This window comes from Tenebrio molitor, chromosome 6, assembly GCF_963966145.1.
Source record: "Tenebrio molitor chromosome 6, icTenMoli1.1, whole genome shotgun sequence".
In the NCBI taxonomy this organism is placed as follows: Eukaryota; Metazoa; Arthropoda; class Insecta; order Coleoptera; family Tenebrionidae; genus Tenebrio; species Tenebrio molitor.
In genome coordinates, this window is record NC_091051.1 from 15,041,875 (window position 1) to 15,059,004 (window position 17,130).

The 17,130-nt window shown below is 36.9% G+C and overlaps 3 protein-coding genes across 9 annotated transcripts in view; 1 reads left to right on the plus strand and 2 right to left on the minus strand.

The window, feature by feature from the left end:
• The window catches only part of LOC138133172 (uncharacterized protein CG43867), a 153,409-nt gene extending 146,647 nt beyond the window's left edge, over positions 1 to 6,762 (minus strand). For 6 of the 7 annotated variants that reach the window (XM_069050975.1, XM_069050973.1, XM_069050977.1 and 3 more), the window contains exon 1: positions 6,572 to 6,762. The gene's annotated coding sequence lies outside the window, so the exon portion shown is untranslated. Of the gene's footprint in view, positions 1 to 775; positions 914 to 6,571 lie in introns of those variants that run through there. The other variant, XM_069050972.1, reaches the window with a different exon arrangement.
• A 118-nt stretch (positions 6,763 to 6,880) lies between these two features.
• On the minus strand, positions 6,881 to 8,413 carry LOC138133189 (uncharacterized). Its single transcript, XM_069050995.1, has 2 exons — positions 7,922 to 8,413; positions 6,881 to 7,871 (listed from the first exon to the last, which is right to left on the minus strand). The coding sequence occupies exons 1-2, from the start codon at positions 8,245 to 8,247 to the stop codon at positions 7,502 to 7,504; spliced, it is 696 nt and encodes a 231-aa protein (XP_068907096.1). The 5' UTR covers positions 8,248 to 8,413; the 3' UTR covers positions 6,881 to 7,501.
• Positions 8,414 to 8,632: 219 nt separating this feature from the next.
• On the plus strand, positions 8,633 to 10,090 carry RpL10Ab (ribosomal protein L10Ab). The gene is made up of 4 exons (XM_069050994.1): positions 8,633 to 8,780; positions 8,894 to 9,049; positions 9,337 to 9,658; positions 9,869 to 10,090. Exons 1-4 carry the CDS (start codon positions 8,776 to 8,778, stop codon positions 10,037 to 10,039), a joined length of 654 nt encoding a protein of 217 aa, XP_068907095.1. The 5' UTR covers positions 8,633 to 8,775; the 3' UTR covers positions 10,040 to 10,090.
• Positions 10,091 to 17,130: the final 7,040 nt, after the last annotated feature.

Genomic DNA, 17,130 nt, shown 5'->3' on the forward strand with positions numbered 1-17,130 from the left:
AGCTGTTGTCTGCAATAAGAAGTATCGAAATAAGATTATCTAAGCATACTGAAGCGCAACTCAAATTACATTAATTTTTTTCTGTCGATAGGATCAGTGATGTCACCAGACGGGTGGTAAGTATTAATGAAAAAAAAATATCGCTTTCATTGCAAAGGATTTAAAACCTTCAAATATCCCAATTATTCGACTGGAACCTTCCGATTCAACTTTGTCAAAATCAATGTACAAACGAGAGAATCCCAAATCGAAAACAGTTAAAAACTAGACCAAAACAAGTGAGTTAAAAAGAAAAACTCCACTTTATCGAATTTTCAAATGGTCCTTACGTTTTCAGTAATATCAAAACATCTTATTTGATTTTCTTGATTCTCATTACTTTAAACTCATCCTCCTTACTCCAAAAAAACTTGTTGTCCACATCATGAATATTTTGTTAAAACTGCCAAACGTATTGATTTAAACGACTTTAATGGCCTGACAGCATAAAAACTTAAAAAACGTCTCTGGTTCCGCTAAAAGTTACTGCGATCGCTACTTTATGGAACAATTTTGGCACAAAAATTCAAACAAACTTCACGTAAAGTGCGTTAAAACATCGCACCGATCATTTACACGATCTCGTAATATTCCGATCACAATATTTTCTTCCACTCGGTTTTCGAGCCTCTGACGGAAACTGCAAATTAATTAATCATGCCACAGAGCGACGAAAACGTTCGTTCGTCATACAAATTGCTTGTGTACATTTCAATATTAAACATTACAAACTTACATGAGAGAGTGCCGTCAAGCATACAGAAGCACATCCTCACAGAATTATCGTACTAAAACGACACACAAACGAAACTGTAACACAAATTAAAGCCCGTCTAATTGTAGACAGCGACGTGCTGATATATCGAGACGGCGGGCGTACTCTGGTGATATTTTAGGAACTCACTAATGGCCTTCCCCTTATTATTTTCCTCGGTTCCCGTTCTGATTTCAGTTAATTTTTCCAATTACCAGCTCTTAATGCAGTCATTACGAACAGTTGTTGACCATTAAAGCGCAAAATTGGACGGTGAAGACGATAAAGGATTAACAAAATTAAGAAATTAGCCTGCAACGCTCAAAAACTTCCTGTTCGGAACCTGATGCGGACCGTGATTAAACATTTCAAACTTTGAAATTGCGGAAGGAAAAACGAATTTCTAGGGGGGTGGTCGTCGGTACAATATTATTTCATCTCAACACCCAAAACTTAACCTCGAAATCGAGTCAAAAATTTTACTGCACATATCGACCCGGCTCGTCTGCGTAAATCTCACATCACAAGACGCATTTAATCTCCTAACTCGTGTATCTCACTTACTACCGCAGTTAATCTAATTACCAAACGCATATAAATCACTGACGCATCCTCGACGAGATCCAAATTAATACGCTTTTGATCTTTATCATAACCAAACAAGACCAAATGGTATTGTATCAATTAGTCTTAATCTCAGATCAACAATCAGTTGTGATTTCCCGACCCGTTCAAATATGCAACGCAATTTCCGGCTGATTTTTTTATACACCGATACCTACTGTTTTTCCCTTTCAGTCAATTCAATTCTTTCATTGTCTTATGTGCCGTCCATTGTCATTAAGCCTATCTTGCCACCGATCTAACCTTATTACTGCAACCATCGTCATTTCATAATCTACTGCGAAAGGTTAAGCGGAACAACACTAGAATTTTAATTAACAAAAATGTCCAAATATAAAATCGATTTCGTAAATAAACATTGAACTCTTCTTCGTCTTTCAGTTTTCAAAAAATGTCTGCAAAGAAGCAAGCCAGAAATTTCGTCTGACTTGTCAAGTCACAGGTTTAAGTCCAATTGAATGCACGTGGAACATGATAATAAAAATCATCTGAATAAATTGTGACAAACTTGGTGATGTGTGGGCAGCCCCCAGGCGTCACCACAGTCGAAAAAATAAATTTTCACTTAATATTATCGCTCGTAATTATCTTGCACGTTGATTGATAGACTTATTAACATATTCCACGTGCCACGGTGTTTGGAATCGATACATTTTAATAGAAGTCGTTTACCAGCTCTTGCGATAAGCGTACTGGAACCCTTTTGCCATTTAAAATTTGAGATTGGCGTGTTACCACGTCGATTTACGTCACAAAATATATGGTGAGAAAATTGGAAAACAACAATCATTTTTCATTACGTTTCCAATTATAGATCGACAAGTCAAACACTGTCATCGGGTCTCCCTCCTGTTGTTTTCCGATGACAACATTACTATTCAAACATCCAGGAATTAACAGAAAAGGATGGACGCAACGAAATACAAGAACAACCTGCACCGATATGTGTACAGTTTCACAAAACACACGTCTGTCTGCATAACCGACAAAGTATTACCAACTCATAAAATCCAAATGGACTACATTACCGAGGGTGTACTTACTTCACACCAGCGGCTTTACGAGCAATGGAGCTATGCAAATGGTACTTTGACATCGATTTTCAGAGATATTGTGATATTATGTGCAGTGTTTCAATACTCTGTTGCAGATATATAACGCCATGCCACCATTCGCGATATACGAGACAGTTATTTACTGCGACGCTATTTGGATTTTACTGGAATTTAATACCGTTCGACGTATAAATATCTGCAAAGATATTCCTGCAGTGGTCGTTGACAACTGCTTTCCAACATTGAACACGAACAGGATGCAATTGCACGACATCAAAGCCACAAAGTACCTCCGAGGGAATTCAATCGATATGATTCTCGAGGAAAAAAACAAATCGACCGCGAGGAATCTCATCTTCAGTTGGTACACTGATTCGCAAAAGATCGTCACTTCGTATCGTCGTCATCAAACCGCAACGACAATCTCGAATTGCTAGTGTAGCAATGTGCGATTGTTTAAATAGGATTGATGATGAGTGACGGCGGCCATGGAGAAAGTTTCGGAGCGGAGCGGTTTTGTGCGATGATGACGATTAAAATTCCTCCCTTGCAGAGAGAACTGATTCAATATTAAGTTTGATAAATTCCCGCCGTTGTATACTGATAAAGCTGCAATGTATAGGTATTGTTTCGGGTAGAGACAATGGGTCTTTTGAACGTGCTCACCAGAATTGGTAAATTGTGTAGAGTAGTAGTAAAATGTACCCTAGCGGACGTTCTCGCTTCGGTTAAATTACGTTATAATCCATCAAAGTGTTAGTCTTAGTCGGGAAAACAATCACTATAAAACGAAACCATCACCGAACAGTCCTGTGCCGGTATTGATAAAACTGACAGCGTTCAACCGAGGTCGCAACGAAATTCTGGCCGGAACGACAAGTCCTGCGGTGGCATTTTCAACACTTCCCGAAACTCCAACGTTCAAATATTAATGGGTTGTGTACTAATTTTATGCAGGCGCTCCTCGAAGTCGTAACGGATTATCAAAGCAAATACTGTTCCGCATTTAAATGTTGCATATTCCCTGGGATTAGATGCTTCAACAAATTCCTGGAAATGGCAGGATACGACGTTATGAAATAATAAAACTGACTAACACATTTTTAAATTTGAACATGAAAGCTAATGACAGCGCAACGCGTCCCCCTATTCACCTGCAGACACTACACTCTTGAACAAAAACGTAATCCACGGACGAAGCTGCAAAACTATTCCGCTCCGGAGCGTCCAAAACGAAAGATTTTCCAAACTTCTGCTCGTACCTTTGCAATTTTAGAGTGTTCCACAGTTAACCCATTCAAGACATTGAGGAATTCGAATAAATCAAACTCACCGTCTTCGTTTTCTTTAAAAAGTTCAACCAGAAACTTGCTTGTAATTAAAATCTCCTGAAAGCTACTCCGTGAACAAGATCCGTTTCCCATCTCCACGAAACCGAACGAAAAACTCCAACGGTTGTCAACATTTTTTACCTTTACTTCTACTAGTTCCGAACTAACAGCGAGAAGATAACACAACTTCTCTGTCTTCTTCAGAACTCTTCACACATCAAAGCAAGTCTCTTGACCAATTTGAAAAAAAGAGAAAACTTTGATGGTTCTGTCGAAATTATGGAGCAACTTCGTCATGCAAACGCTGACCTTATTCGCCGTCATCAAACTAACATCTCGATAAATATTTAATTTGTGTTAGTCTCAAGAGCGTCGTCGTTCAGTCACAACTAATTCCTTCTTAATCAATCAACTCCTCAATCGATAAATCAATCATTTTACACTTCCTGCAGGAAAATTAATGATTTAACGACAATTTAATACAAGTGCAATAACGTTAACGAGGATAATGAAAATATTTTGATCGTTAGCACACCCAAACGTAAACCTTGCGAAGTATTCAATTAGTGCGAAAACTTCACTAACGATGACACGATTTTTCTTTGGTTGCAGTGACTGACGGCGACATAAAATTTTGAACTTGTTAGTAAACAACATTTCCTCGCTATTCCCGGTGGATCTGTCAATACCTTCGATTCGAATACCAAGAAATACTAACGTTTCGAATGATTCACATACGACCGTACCTAAAACTGATAAATTAACTGGCAACGTGTATGAATGTGGCCTGCACGTTCATAATTACATGGAAAAAGCAACGAAATAATGGAATTCCCTTGGCTGAGACGCGCAAATGTAATTAAAAATCCATTGTGTTGTACTCACATTAAAACACCATTTTCTACTTTTCTCTGAAAGTGGTTCGCCAAAATACAGGTGGGCATTAGCCAGCCACACACGCAAAAAAATGACCTGGATTTTATCCAACGCGGAGATTATTTAAATTTCAAAATTAATTTCGCTCGCCTGGTAGGCGGAAAAATAACAGGCCTCATAAAAAAACTAAATTCATACCGTGTGGACAAGAAATAATCAGCGTATAAATTATTGTCATTACTGACAAAAACCGCAATGTACTTTCTGAAAATCGAAAAATCGCAAAAAAAAACAAAGATGAGGACAAACATCTGCTTAGAATACAAGACAGGATGACGCAGTTGAGTGTTTGTGGATAAAAGTAGCTAAAACACTATTTATATATCTGTTTAATATGTATTTATTGGCCTTGATCACTAATTTGCTAATTCAATAAACACCGACTGGATAAATTGATTGTAATTGTTCACATCTATGCACAAATTTTCTGTTTAGTCGGTGGACAAATATGTGTTAACTAGAAAATAAAACATGTGTGTTTTAAACGTTGGAAAAAAATTAATGTCAGTCGCATAGTAATAAAGCAGAGTATGTTACACGTTGATCGTTCGATTCTTTGATGTAGTGTGTAGGTCGTGGTACATCTGTTCTCACATTTGAGAGATGATATGGGCATAACCAATTCAAATTTTTATTTACCGCCGAATTCATTGAATAATAAATTGAAGAAAAACAAAAATTATGCGGCAACCGTGTGGGAACTGCGGAGACAAACATCTGGTTTTACTGAAGGATACAACCGCAAGATCGATGGAATATTAGTTATGTGACCGATAAAATTTGGAGGTCTCCATCCGATAAAATTTGGAGGTCTCCATTAGAACGAATTTGTTGGTCATAAAAGGACAAATTGAGCAATTACGTTTGATAACTGTTCCAAAAAGTTCTCAGACACTTTTAAGTGTATAAAAAGAGGTAATTGGGTAACTTTTCCATTACTATTCATTTGCATGGCTGTAATTTTTGTGAGTGAGGAGTGCAGGCGACTTCTGGAAGTTGCGACTGCATTAACTTTAATTATCCCCACGTTAGACTTAACTGAGTAACGGCGAATCCCTACACAGGAAATTAACCTATTTAGAAAGATTGCATTTAAATTGCTACTTTCCTATAAGGCCAAATCATATGTAAATGAAGGTTTGTTGTCCATCGGCGACACCTTCGCGACGAAGGAAAGCGGCTGTTTGGGGTGTTCCGGCAAAAACTGGGGGTAGAGGAGGAAAAAAGGGGCGTCAAGATTGGCCGTACGTATAAGAGTCTACTGTCGTAAAGACAAATGATTGCCAAATAAAAGAAAATAAAACCAGTGAACTAGAAACGAATGGAATTAGAGATAAAGGAAAAAAGATCCGGGGAAACAAAAGGAATAAGATGTGTGAGCAAATAAATCGGGCCATTATTTAGGGAAATAGATACGTTTGCAAACGACATCCCATTCCTGCTGCAAGATAACTTTTTCCCTGTATCAAATAAATTACGTTTAAGTCAGCTGTTCAGAATTCCGACAGGCGGCTGGCTGTGACCTTTATTGTTTATCCACGATAGAGTGCACAAATGAGTTTGCGGTCTCCAAGGACGCTGCCGGCAAAAGTAAATCATCGCCGATCGCTCACTTCCACTGCGACAATTAAATTCAAATAAAATCCCACACCAAACAAATGTAGGTCAAATATAACCTACAACATGATCCTGCGGCTCCTCCGCCGCACCGGCCCCAAAAATCAATCCGTTTGGGGTTGACGGAGGCGACGGCTACGCCAAAACATTTAAAAAAACCGCAATTTTGACAGCTGATACTATAAACAATGTTAAAATTTAATTAGAGAACTTACCGATAATGAGCATTTTTCTCGTGGAAATTAAAATTTGAACTATTAAATGTGACAGAAAACAGTCAACACATCACAAATATAAGACACAAACACAACTTCACATTGTTATAAGTTTAATACATTGGAAATTGTTGGAAAACTTTACACCACCCTGCACACAGACTTCCATGCTGATTTTCAAACTAAAATACGCGCATGCGCCAACAATCAGCTGCGATGGATTTAGGGTTATCGTGCTGTATCAAATTCCATACCGCGCGCGAGTCATACTGGAGTTGGCACATGATGAATATACATAAACACGGCAAACTTTTTTTAAAACTATATTTAGATTGTTTTAGGGCAGTTACACTCGAGTTACAGTGGAAAAAAATTAACAGTATCAGTTAAACGCTAAAAAAATTCATACAGTTAAACTGAAATTATCAAACTAAATCTACTGAAAAAGTGTTTAAAAAAAACTTACACCTATTACCTACAAAATACTCGATTAAAGCGTTGTTATTCAAGAGAAACATTTCATTCTTGTAGAGATAACGGGCTTAGTGCAATCGTCAGTAACAGTCAAGGTACATGAGCAATCTCCATTTGTTTAGAAGTTCACTTTCAATTTATCTTAACATTTTCTCCTATACTTATTGTGAGTTATAATACAACATGGCTCAAAAAGACTGGATTTGTAAATAGTAATCACTTCACGTTATACTACAAATGAACAATAAACATAACACACTGTTGGTCTTATTGTAATTTGTGACACTTATCTTAAATTACTTACTCCTTCGGATTCCTTGCATACGTTCTTGTATATGAAAATTGTTAAATAAAAAATAAAAGCTAGGAACACATTTTAAAAATTTCTCAGTTAAAAAAAATCACCCCATTCAATATCAGTCTTCACTAATTATCCCTTGGAAGAAAATATGGCTTTTAAATATTATCCAAGTCCATATTGTTTATGTCACTTTCCATAACAACTTCACTTGCCATCCTGTTATTGTCAGGTGCTGCTTCCTCATTATTATTTCCATTCTCAGATTGGTGACGTTGTACTGGTACTAAACGGCGCGGAGGCGTCCACAGCACAAGTGCAGTGCAAGGGCGCTGGATCTTTGACAACAAAGACTGCGGTAAAATCGAGTCACTCTGTAACTTTCTCATTTCCTCACACATGTACAAACGTCTTGTTCTATCATTTTCTGACTCTTTTGACGACGTCGCCGTCTCAGAACTTATGTGTAAGCGTGCCATGTGCTCTGCCATTTTTTCCTCGGTGATGTGTTGTTTGCAAATCTGCAACCTACAATCTCTGATGTAAGATGAACACATTGAATGCAAATAGACACTTACGTAGGGGAGTCTGTTTTCCGTTTACACCGCATCGCCGTAGATGGTGTGGCGGTGAAGGCATTTTCTACTGACGGACTAGTCGGAAAGGGGAACTGGACTGGATGTGGTGCTTGTGCTGCGCAGAATGAGAAATTTCCTAGTCCTACTTGGGTTTGTTGATAACTTAAAGAAGGGTTAAACTGTCCCGATGGTATTAAAGGTACTGGTGCCGACTCGTAAGGTATACGGCTCCAATCAATCGGCTGCACATTGAGAGATGGATATGGTTCAAAACCAAAGACTGAAGGGCGGTTTTCTTGGTTAGGGTCTCCTGTCATATTATTCATACATGCAACCACCGTTTCCGTTCTATGATGAAAAAGATTAATAATTGTCGCTGAACCACACAAAAACACTTTTGCACAATTGTTTATTTTTTTGTTGCAGAATCGATCGCAATGCCACTTTTGTACAACTTTGCAACTAAAATCAGCTGTTTGACTTGTCGTATGACTGTGTGGGTTAAGACAATTTCTAGAATTTTCCCAAAATGGTTCGAATCTCCAATACCTTAATAATAATAATAATAAATTGCCGTTATCCTTATGGAAAACTCAACATAAAAATGAAATAAAAACAAAATGAGACATCCGAATTTCACAAATACATAAATTGCATAAATGCATAAATAATTATATAAGAATTTTTCGTTGTGGGGTGTTTGTTTCCCAAGGTTGGCACCGGCAGCACACCTATATATAGTAATATAGTAATTTTTAATCTCTCAGAGTTGCAATCTGTGTTTGCGTCGTTGGCTCCCCTGCTCCTTCTTCTTTCTCGTTTTCTATCGGGTAGTGCACGGTGCTGTTGTGACGATGTCGTAAGTTAATTTGAATTTATTTAATCAATCGTTATTGTGATCGTTGTAATATTGCAATAAGAACAAAGAGATGACCTATGGAGATGTGAATCTAAAGATATTTTCTAATTCAGGTCGAAAGTGTCTAGGGAGACGTTGTACGAATGTGTGAACAGCGTGTTGGACAATTCCAAACAGAAGAAAAGAAACTTCCTTGAGACCGTTGAAATTCAGATCGGACTGAAGAATTATGACCCCCAAAAGGACAAACGTTTCAGTGGCACCGTCAAGTACGTACACCTGATATGAACCGTTCTTGGTCAAAATGAATTTTTGCTATAAACGGTTCACAAATCAGGAAGCTGAGCTTCACTCGGCGGACCTGCACTCAGGGTCTTAAAATAATTGGGAAGATATTTGTCCTTTTTGGACAGTATCGTTCAAAAAACATAGGTTATGTCATGACAAGTGGAATGCACACATCTGGTGGTGAGTTTGGTCCAGTGTGCGCCACCACTTTTTTCTTTATTACAGTACAAGTAATTTTGTTTGTACTTATAACTTTTGACTTTCCTAGGTTGAAGCACATTCCCAGGCCAAAAATGCAAGTGTGCATGTTGGGAGATCAACAACATTGTGATGAAGCCAAAGCTAATAATGTTCCTTATATGGATGTTGAAGCTTTGAAGAAATTGAATAAAAATAAGAAGCTTGTGAAAAAGCTTGCTAAAAAATATGACGCCTTCTTAGCTTCTGAAGCTCTGATTAAACAAATCCCTCGTTTGTTAGGACCCGGTCTTAACAAAGCTGGTAAATTTCCTGGGTTGTTGTCCCATCAGGAATCAATGACTCAAAAAATTGATGAGGTGAAGGCAACTATTAAATTCCAAATGAAAAAGGTGAGAAATTTGATTTTTAGAAGTTGATATGGTTGCATCACTAAGCCAACAGATTGACATTTTATAGTTTTTTTGTATTGGATAATGATGCTAAATTGATAGCAATTATAACTACCACTTTTACTATTGTAACTGTGGCTTTAACATTGCAAACATTTATTCTGTCAAATTAACCTTTTTTTTAATTAAATGTTGATTTAACTTTTTCAGGTACTTTGTCTCTCGGTGGCTGTTGGACATGTTGACATGTCATCTGATGAACTTGTCCAAAATGTTCATCTGGCCATCAATTTCTTGGTATCCCTGTTGAAGAAACATTGGCAAAATGTTAGGTCCCTACATGTTAAATCTTCTATGGGGCCACCACAGAGATTATACTAAAATATTTTACAACATACTTTGTATGTCATAAAAAATAAATTTTAAAACATGTATTTAGTGTGATCTTTGTTTTAAACTTGTACAGTAAAAACCTGCTATAGTTGAACTTGTACTACTGTTTCTAAATTTTGGTTATGTAAGTCGAATTTTTGGGGAATTCCCACTTTTTTCTGAAAATATGAAGAATATTCTGTTAGCGAATGTTTAAGTTGCCGAGTAGTATGAATTCCGACTCAGATTAGTGAGTATAAGGCATTCACGATCTTTTTGGGACCGAGCTGGCTATGACCATCTAGTGATTTTGTTGGCAGTACCTCGGTGATAACTACATTCCCTAAAGGAAATTGACACTTTTTTTGTTAGATTAGGTTGTTTTCAGTTTAGGGTTATATTTTCTGAATAGGTGCATTGCTGCCGGATCTCTTAAATCTGGTCTGTCCTTTTTAAATTAAATTAAATCGTTTAATAGAAAATTTTTATCGTAATAAAATTACTTTGGCAATTTTGACTGTTCCTTTGACGGAAATTTAAATTATTTTTACACACTTAATAAACCATTTAGTTTCTTACGAATATTAAAATAATAAATATGGCAATGCGGTGGCAAGAAAATGTCGAAGAGACACTGACAGGAAAAAAAATTGCATCCGTTGCATCACTGAGTCAGTTAGTCCAACATGAAAAGAAAAAATCATAGCCAACTCGGTCCCAAAAAGATCGTGAATGCCTAATATGTTTAAGCGAGTTCCGTTAATTTAGACTCATTTTCATCTGTTTTATAATATACAGGTGTATTAAAAATGGCGCATAATATTTACATCACGTGATTGTATGTTTTTCACCGGTTTTTCTGCCGACGGCAAAACATCCGTCCGTGTGCAAGAGGTCTAAAGTAGCTGTACAACACTTTAATGAACACAACTATACCTATACAGTGAGTTTTACATGCTAATTTTTCAACCCCCTGTTAACTTTTGTTCCGATGAAAATAATCAAACCATTTTTGGAATAAAGTTGGAAAAATTTTTAAACTATCGGATAGATTACAATTCAATATCCCAAACTGTCGAAAAAGTTGTGAAAAAAATATTTTCAGAGCGCCAGAGTAGCGCCATTGTCGGCTCAACAAGCACCTGACGATTTCCACTTTTGGACGCTTTCGGCGCTCTAAAAAATATTTTTTTCACAACTTTTTCGACAGTTTGGGATATTGAATTGTAATCTATCCGATAGTTTGAAAAATCTTCCAACTTCGTTCCAAAAATGGTTTGAATATTTTCATCAGAACAAAAGTTAACAGAGGGTTGAAAAATTAGCATGTAAAACCCTATGGCCAGTCTTAAAAAAACTCACTGTATGTACAGTTGCGGCCGTTGAAAACTCAGACACTTTGACAACGCCAAACTTTTGGCTTTGTACATGGCATTGAAAGTGACGTTTCTCAAAATGTCACTCAAACATTATCCACATTAATTTCTCTCGCAATGGCTCTTATACTCACACCGTCCCTCAGTCTAACACATTTTTGCAAATCAGGTAATTGCGGCATTTCAAAAATTACGCGCGATTCTGACCTAATGTGTCAAATACTGACACTGACTTTATGATGAAAATCCTGTTTACGCTAATCAAATTTCGGCATTTATACAGAGTGTTTAAATCTTTCCTGTCTGCCGCAACTGTACAGACCTATAACATCTTAGGGGGTCATTGACGAAACTCGGTAAGGTTCGATAAGGCGTTGCAAATTCAAAACCATGACAACCGACATTGTTGAAACATGAAGCATTGTAGAGCGATTTTTGTAATATTTTCCTAACGTAAATGGCCCGCTATCGTAGAGCCCGCTATAAACTGTTTCTAGGCAACACGCTACCTTCCTTCTAGTTTAGTGATGATTCGGGCTTTTGTCACGTTAATGTAATGTAACCAAGAAAACAAAGCTAACATTAAATGGGGAAATATTAGGTGTACGCTCCTTTTTTGAAATCAAGTGTATTTGCCGTTTCTTAACGATTTGCAAAGTTTCGTGAATCTCCCCCTTAGTATACATAGGTATAAAAAAAAAAGTTTATTTTTTAATCAAAGAACCACAACACCGCAATTTACACCCAAAATAGAGCTGACAACATTGTACACTTTTGACATAGGGTGAAAAATCTCATCATATAAAAATTGAGGTTATTAGAGATATTCGTGAGATATTAGTAGCGCAGCATGTTAACAGAGCTAAAAACAAATAATAACAACTAATTTGAGAGTTTAAGAAATGTCTTACTTTGCGAGGCATTTTTAATAACACGTTCAAATTTTAGCTGCGAGTTTGCGTACCTTCAAGGACATTAAAAATGACAGACATTGGCTGGTATAGCCAATAGATATCATTAAATTCCCTATATTTAGTAAAATTTTATATTTACAAACCTAAATCAACAGGTCGTGTTTCTTTGATTAAAAAATAGACTGTATCAATTGCATTTTTATTTAAGTTAACCTGCTGAAGCCTGCTCCAGTTCACTAAATAGGGGAATAAATATTTCCCAGAAGTACTAAGACACTGTACACCTTTACCGCTCAAAGTGCATATAAGAGAAAATCGCACGAAACTTAAAAATAGCCAATAGAAAAACAGAATTCGATGTCGTTTCTATCGGGCCTTCAAATAAATATATATTTAGAGTAGGCGCAGGCGACATTCTAATTCTGTTAATAGTGTAAAGTAATTTTTGTAGGTAACCAATTATTTTCCGGAGTTACACAGGTTACATAGTAAGCTTTTTCCCAATTTCATATTGTCATATTCCGTGGAGGGGGAATAGGAAGAATGAACTACAAAAATTAAAAATATTTTCTAACCTAATTTTATTTCGTTAAAATATATGGTTAAAATGTCAGACGTTTCTTGTGTCAATTTCTACGCTGGAAAAATGTTGCAAACAATTGAATTTCCATAGGTTGCTGGATTGCTCTAAATATAAATTTATTTGAAGGCCCGTTATAACAATATAGAGATTTCCTGGAAATTTTTCGCACCTAACTAACCCAACATGAAATTAATAAGTGAAATTTTTTTCAGCCAATCAAAATCATTTATTTATTAAAAATCTCTAATTTTTTTCCGTTGTCAAGGATAATTCTGTTATACAACTTGATTTCTTTTGTCAGATTTGTCAGAAATTTATAATTTAATAAGCAAAATGTCCGTGTCGTTGCGATTTTCTTACCGAATATGCCCTCGTGCATTGATTAATATCCGGAAATTTTATTCTCATACATTTCCAAAACGCAATTAGCCCTCGTGTTAATTAATACGTTTTGGAAATGCATTCGAAAAAATTTCCGGAAATAATCAATGCACTTGGGATATTATAAGTGATAATTTACACACATTGACCGGTTCTGGTGGTCAATGTTACACTCTGTTCATTGAAAAAGCATACACTTACATTTTGCTTGTGTAAATCAGATTTACGAGTACCTGATGTCAGTGTAATTGTCAGTGGCAGATAATTGAAATAATTCGATTTCAGTGGAAGTAAAAGTGTACTTAAAGCCCCCTCAATGAAGTATTATTCTTTATTTTCAAGGTTTATTGTGGGTTCTTGAAGTCTGGTATAATAAAAATTCGTTTGTAAATTCTTACCTGATAAGTAATATGGGTAAACATGGAAATAAATATCAAGTAAATTTACACAGCCAAAAAATTGCAAAAATCTCTCCCAAGACTTGTATGCTTTTTCCGTGAACAGAAGTGTACACATAAGTCGGTGGATGTACCTACACATTGACCATTTTTGCACTCTTACCGTAACATATACATTTTAAAACCGCCTGAACATATGCCCTTGCGGAAGTCAATAACATTTCCCAGTGTAAATGTGACTGCCGATGAGTTTGAAGTCTCGACTTAACGATCTCGACCAAAAACTCATTCTCATGCGCCAACAAAAAACAATCATTTTGCGCACTTAATACAAAAATAACTACATATTTTCAAATTTTGTTTAAAAAAAAACAAAATTGATTTCCAATAAATTAGCAAAAATGACTATAGTCCAGTCAAATAGGGATTCAACCTTGGAATGAAAGATAATAAGCTGCAAATTTGTATAAACATTTGTTTTGACATTTTATAAGTTGGCTCAAAAGTCTCATAGAGTCTCGTGTACGCGAGTCAAGATATTAAAGGTCAAAGGTCGCAAATATCGGTTTTTTGTAAATATCTCGTTTCCTTTGCTCTAAATGACATTTAGAGTTATTAGAAAAGTTGTAGAGCATGAAATTTTCTACAAATTTGGTCTTAAGCAATATTTTATACATTTAACCGTTCTTGAGATAGAGCGCGAAGAGTGGGGAGCGTTTACCCGTATGTGTGATAACGCTAGGCTTCATTACATACTACGATTTGTAAAGCTAATTATTTACTAAAAATATAATTATGAAGAAACCTTAGTTATTTACTAATTAATGTATCATATTTCTAGATATTAATGATATTATTCATAAATCTGCTTAGTAATATTTACTTCATTTATAGGATATTACAATGAAATAGATAGTTTAACTACATTTTCATTATATTTTTTTATTTACCAACAGTTTAGCGTAAATCTATCACGATTCAAGTTTAAATGTGAGGGGAATTGTTTCTGTTATTTTTATTAGTAATAGCAAGCATGCAGCTTATTATTCCTCTTGTTCGTCACCGTCTTCCTCTTCTGGTCGCTCTACTTAAATTTCCAATTCATTATCGTCATCCTCGTTGTTTGTTATATTTTGTTCAATCCTGCTCTCGAAACTTGTCGTTTCTCACTGTGATACAAAACGACAAAGTACTATTGCGGGCAAAAAAAGTGGGACATCAAATTTCTGTCAGTTTTGAAAAATTCGATGTAGTTCAAGCTTTATTGTCATTTTTTGACACTATTCTAGCTGACATTTTAAAAATTGATTTTATACTCCTATTTTACTTTTCCAAATGCCCTCTTCTTTTGATAAAGGTAGATTTTGATTGGGACTTTGCATTAAATATTCACTACGCGCTTATTTACAATCATTCCCTACAACCTACAATACTTACCTAATGACAACGTCAATCAATTCAAAGTAGGGTTAGAATCACATAAGGGTTATTTCACATTAAAAGTCAAGACAATGACGTTGATGTCCCACTTTTTTTGCCCGCAATAGTACTTGTTTTGCTCACTCATATTGTTTGCTATGACAACGTGAGGTAAAAACCATTTGCCCACTCATTTACCCCACTCAAAGAAGAATCTTTTGTTTAGAATTGCTCAACATGTTTATTCAAAAGTTCAAATAAATCCGAAATCGACAATCTATATTACTAGCGGCGTCAGCCTCTTCTAATATATCATCAGGAACAATCAAACCATTTTGTTGCTCCATCTTGCTTAATTAATTGCACGTTTTTTGGGAAAGAACGTCAAATTGTAATTTCTCTCAAGTTTATTTACTGTTGCAATTGTTTTTTTTTAGAGATCATGACAACGAAAGTGGCCCCTATGTTTTATGAATTATGATATAAATTGCACAAATTATAAAATTTCAATTGTGTTCCAAAATTCACTAGCAGGATTGAACAAAACGCTGTACTATTATATTCTGGCATACCTATTCACTTTCTTCTGGATCATCTGGATATGATGAAGCATGAGGCATCCGCAACTCGAACCACAGCCTTTCTTGCAATTGCAAAATATCCTACAGAGCAGTTGTTCTGGTGCTGGTGGTAATAATGTTGTTGTCGGTTCCAGGATGTCATTTTGCAATATCCACCCCCATTCCTGGGGTTCTAAATTATTCCCTAACCAAGTTTGAATTTGGTAGTAGACATGATTGAGCTGCTGCACTTGTAGGTGGAAGAGATGATAACTGCATCGGTTTGTTGAGTCTTGTTGATTTGATGAATTGCGTATTCAGTATTGCTCACGGTCATTTTCCTCCAAGAAGTTACAACCATACTGAACTCTTAAATCTCTGTGCGCTTGACCCTCTTGACGTTAGACGTAATATTTACTTCATTAAATTTTTAATTAATATTCTGAGAGGCAGTGAACTACTATAATGTAAGAGAATTTTAAAAACGCAACAGAAAAACTACCTCTTCCACCCCAAACATGTGGCTCATAAATTATGTTCTGAAAGGTCCTTGACTCGGGGGTGATTTTTAAGAGTTCCACAGGCGAGACAGAGGCAGTGTCGCTTGGCAGCTGCGACCGACGGGCTGTCCAAGGTATAATAGGAGAACGAGAGTGACGGCAGGTGAATAATTGTGGCCCGGGAGTAGTGTAGTGAATTAGGCTAGTGATAGCCGGTAATAGAGATACAGTTACCAGGTGTGTCGGTAACTGGGTGATACCAGGTTTGGGCAACCTGGGCTATAAATCAGTATCTTAATGCGTAAAACCTCCCTATACCATGGTATGATTCCTGAGCACCTGATGTCCGGGTGGGGCACCTTTGGCTCATGACACGGCTAGGCCGTTGACCGGGCGCGTCTCGTAGAGACGGCTGGTGGTGGCAACCAAATGCACCGATCATACGTTGCTGGTCAAAAGGTTATGAGGTCATCCCGGTCCCCAGGTATTGAGGGGGCATCGTAACGTATGGAAGTGGGCTGTAGGCTCATACCCTGGCCGTGGCGGTCTTCCTCTGTGGAGACTGCGGGCGGGCTGTGCACCCCAAACTGCACACGGGGCCGTTACAGGTGCTACCAACGCAACCCCGGAATGTAGCGCTCTGAAGACGACGCCCGTGGTTGGAGCCCCTCATCATGATAGAAGCTAGGGGGAGGAATCCCCCGGGTGAGTCACTGTATGACCTTGATTTGCGACAGATGTGTCAGGTGTTTATCATTTACATGTTTGTACCGTCCCATTGAGCAAACCCGAGTCCGGACCTGTGCTTTACCTTTTGAATGACTGAATGAGGTGGAGGTGAGTCCGATTGTAGATTATCGTATGACTGTAGCTGAGATTGTCTAATTTAATGTGTACCGATGAGTCTGATCGGTTAATTATCAATTATTGAGGGATAACACCCTTGGGCAAAAACCAAGTCTTAACAAT

Bases quoted from the DNA above. Each gene is read 5' to 3' on its own strand.
- LOC138133189 (XM_069050995.1), bottom strand. From the start codon at position 8,247: ATGAATAATATGACAGGAGACCCTAACCAAGAAAACCGCCCTTCAGTC. The intron at 7,872-7,921 runs GTAAGTGTCTAT...CAGAGATTGTAG, and splicing joins CGGAAAACAGACTCCCCTAC to GTTGCAGATTTGCAAACAAC.
- RpL10Ab (XM_069050994.1), top strand. The intron at 9,050-9,336 runs GTACGTACACCT...TGACTTTCCTAG, and splicing joins CGTTTCAGTGGCACCGTCAA to GTTGAAGCACATTCCCAGGC. The intron at 9,659-9,868 runs GTGAGAAATTTG...TAACTTTTTCAG, and splicing joins TTAAATTCCAAATGAAAAAG to GTACTTTGTCTCTCGGTGGC.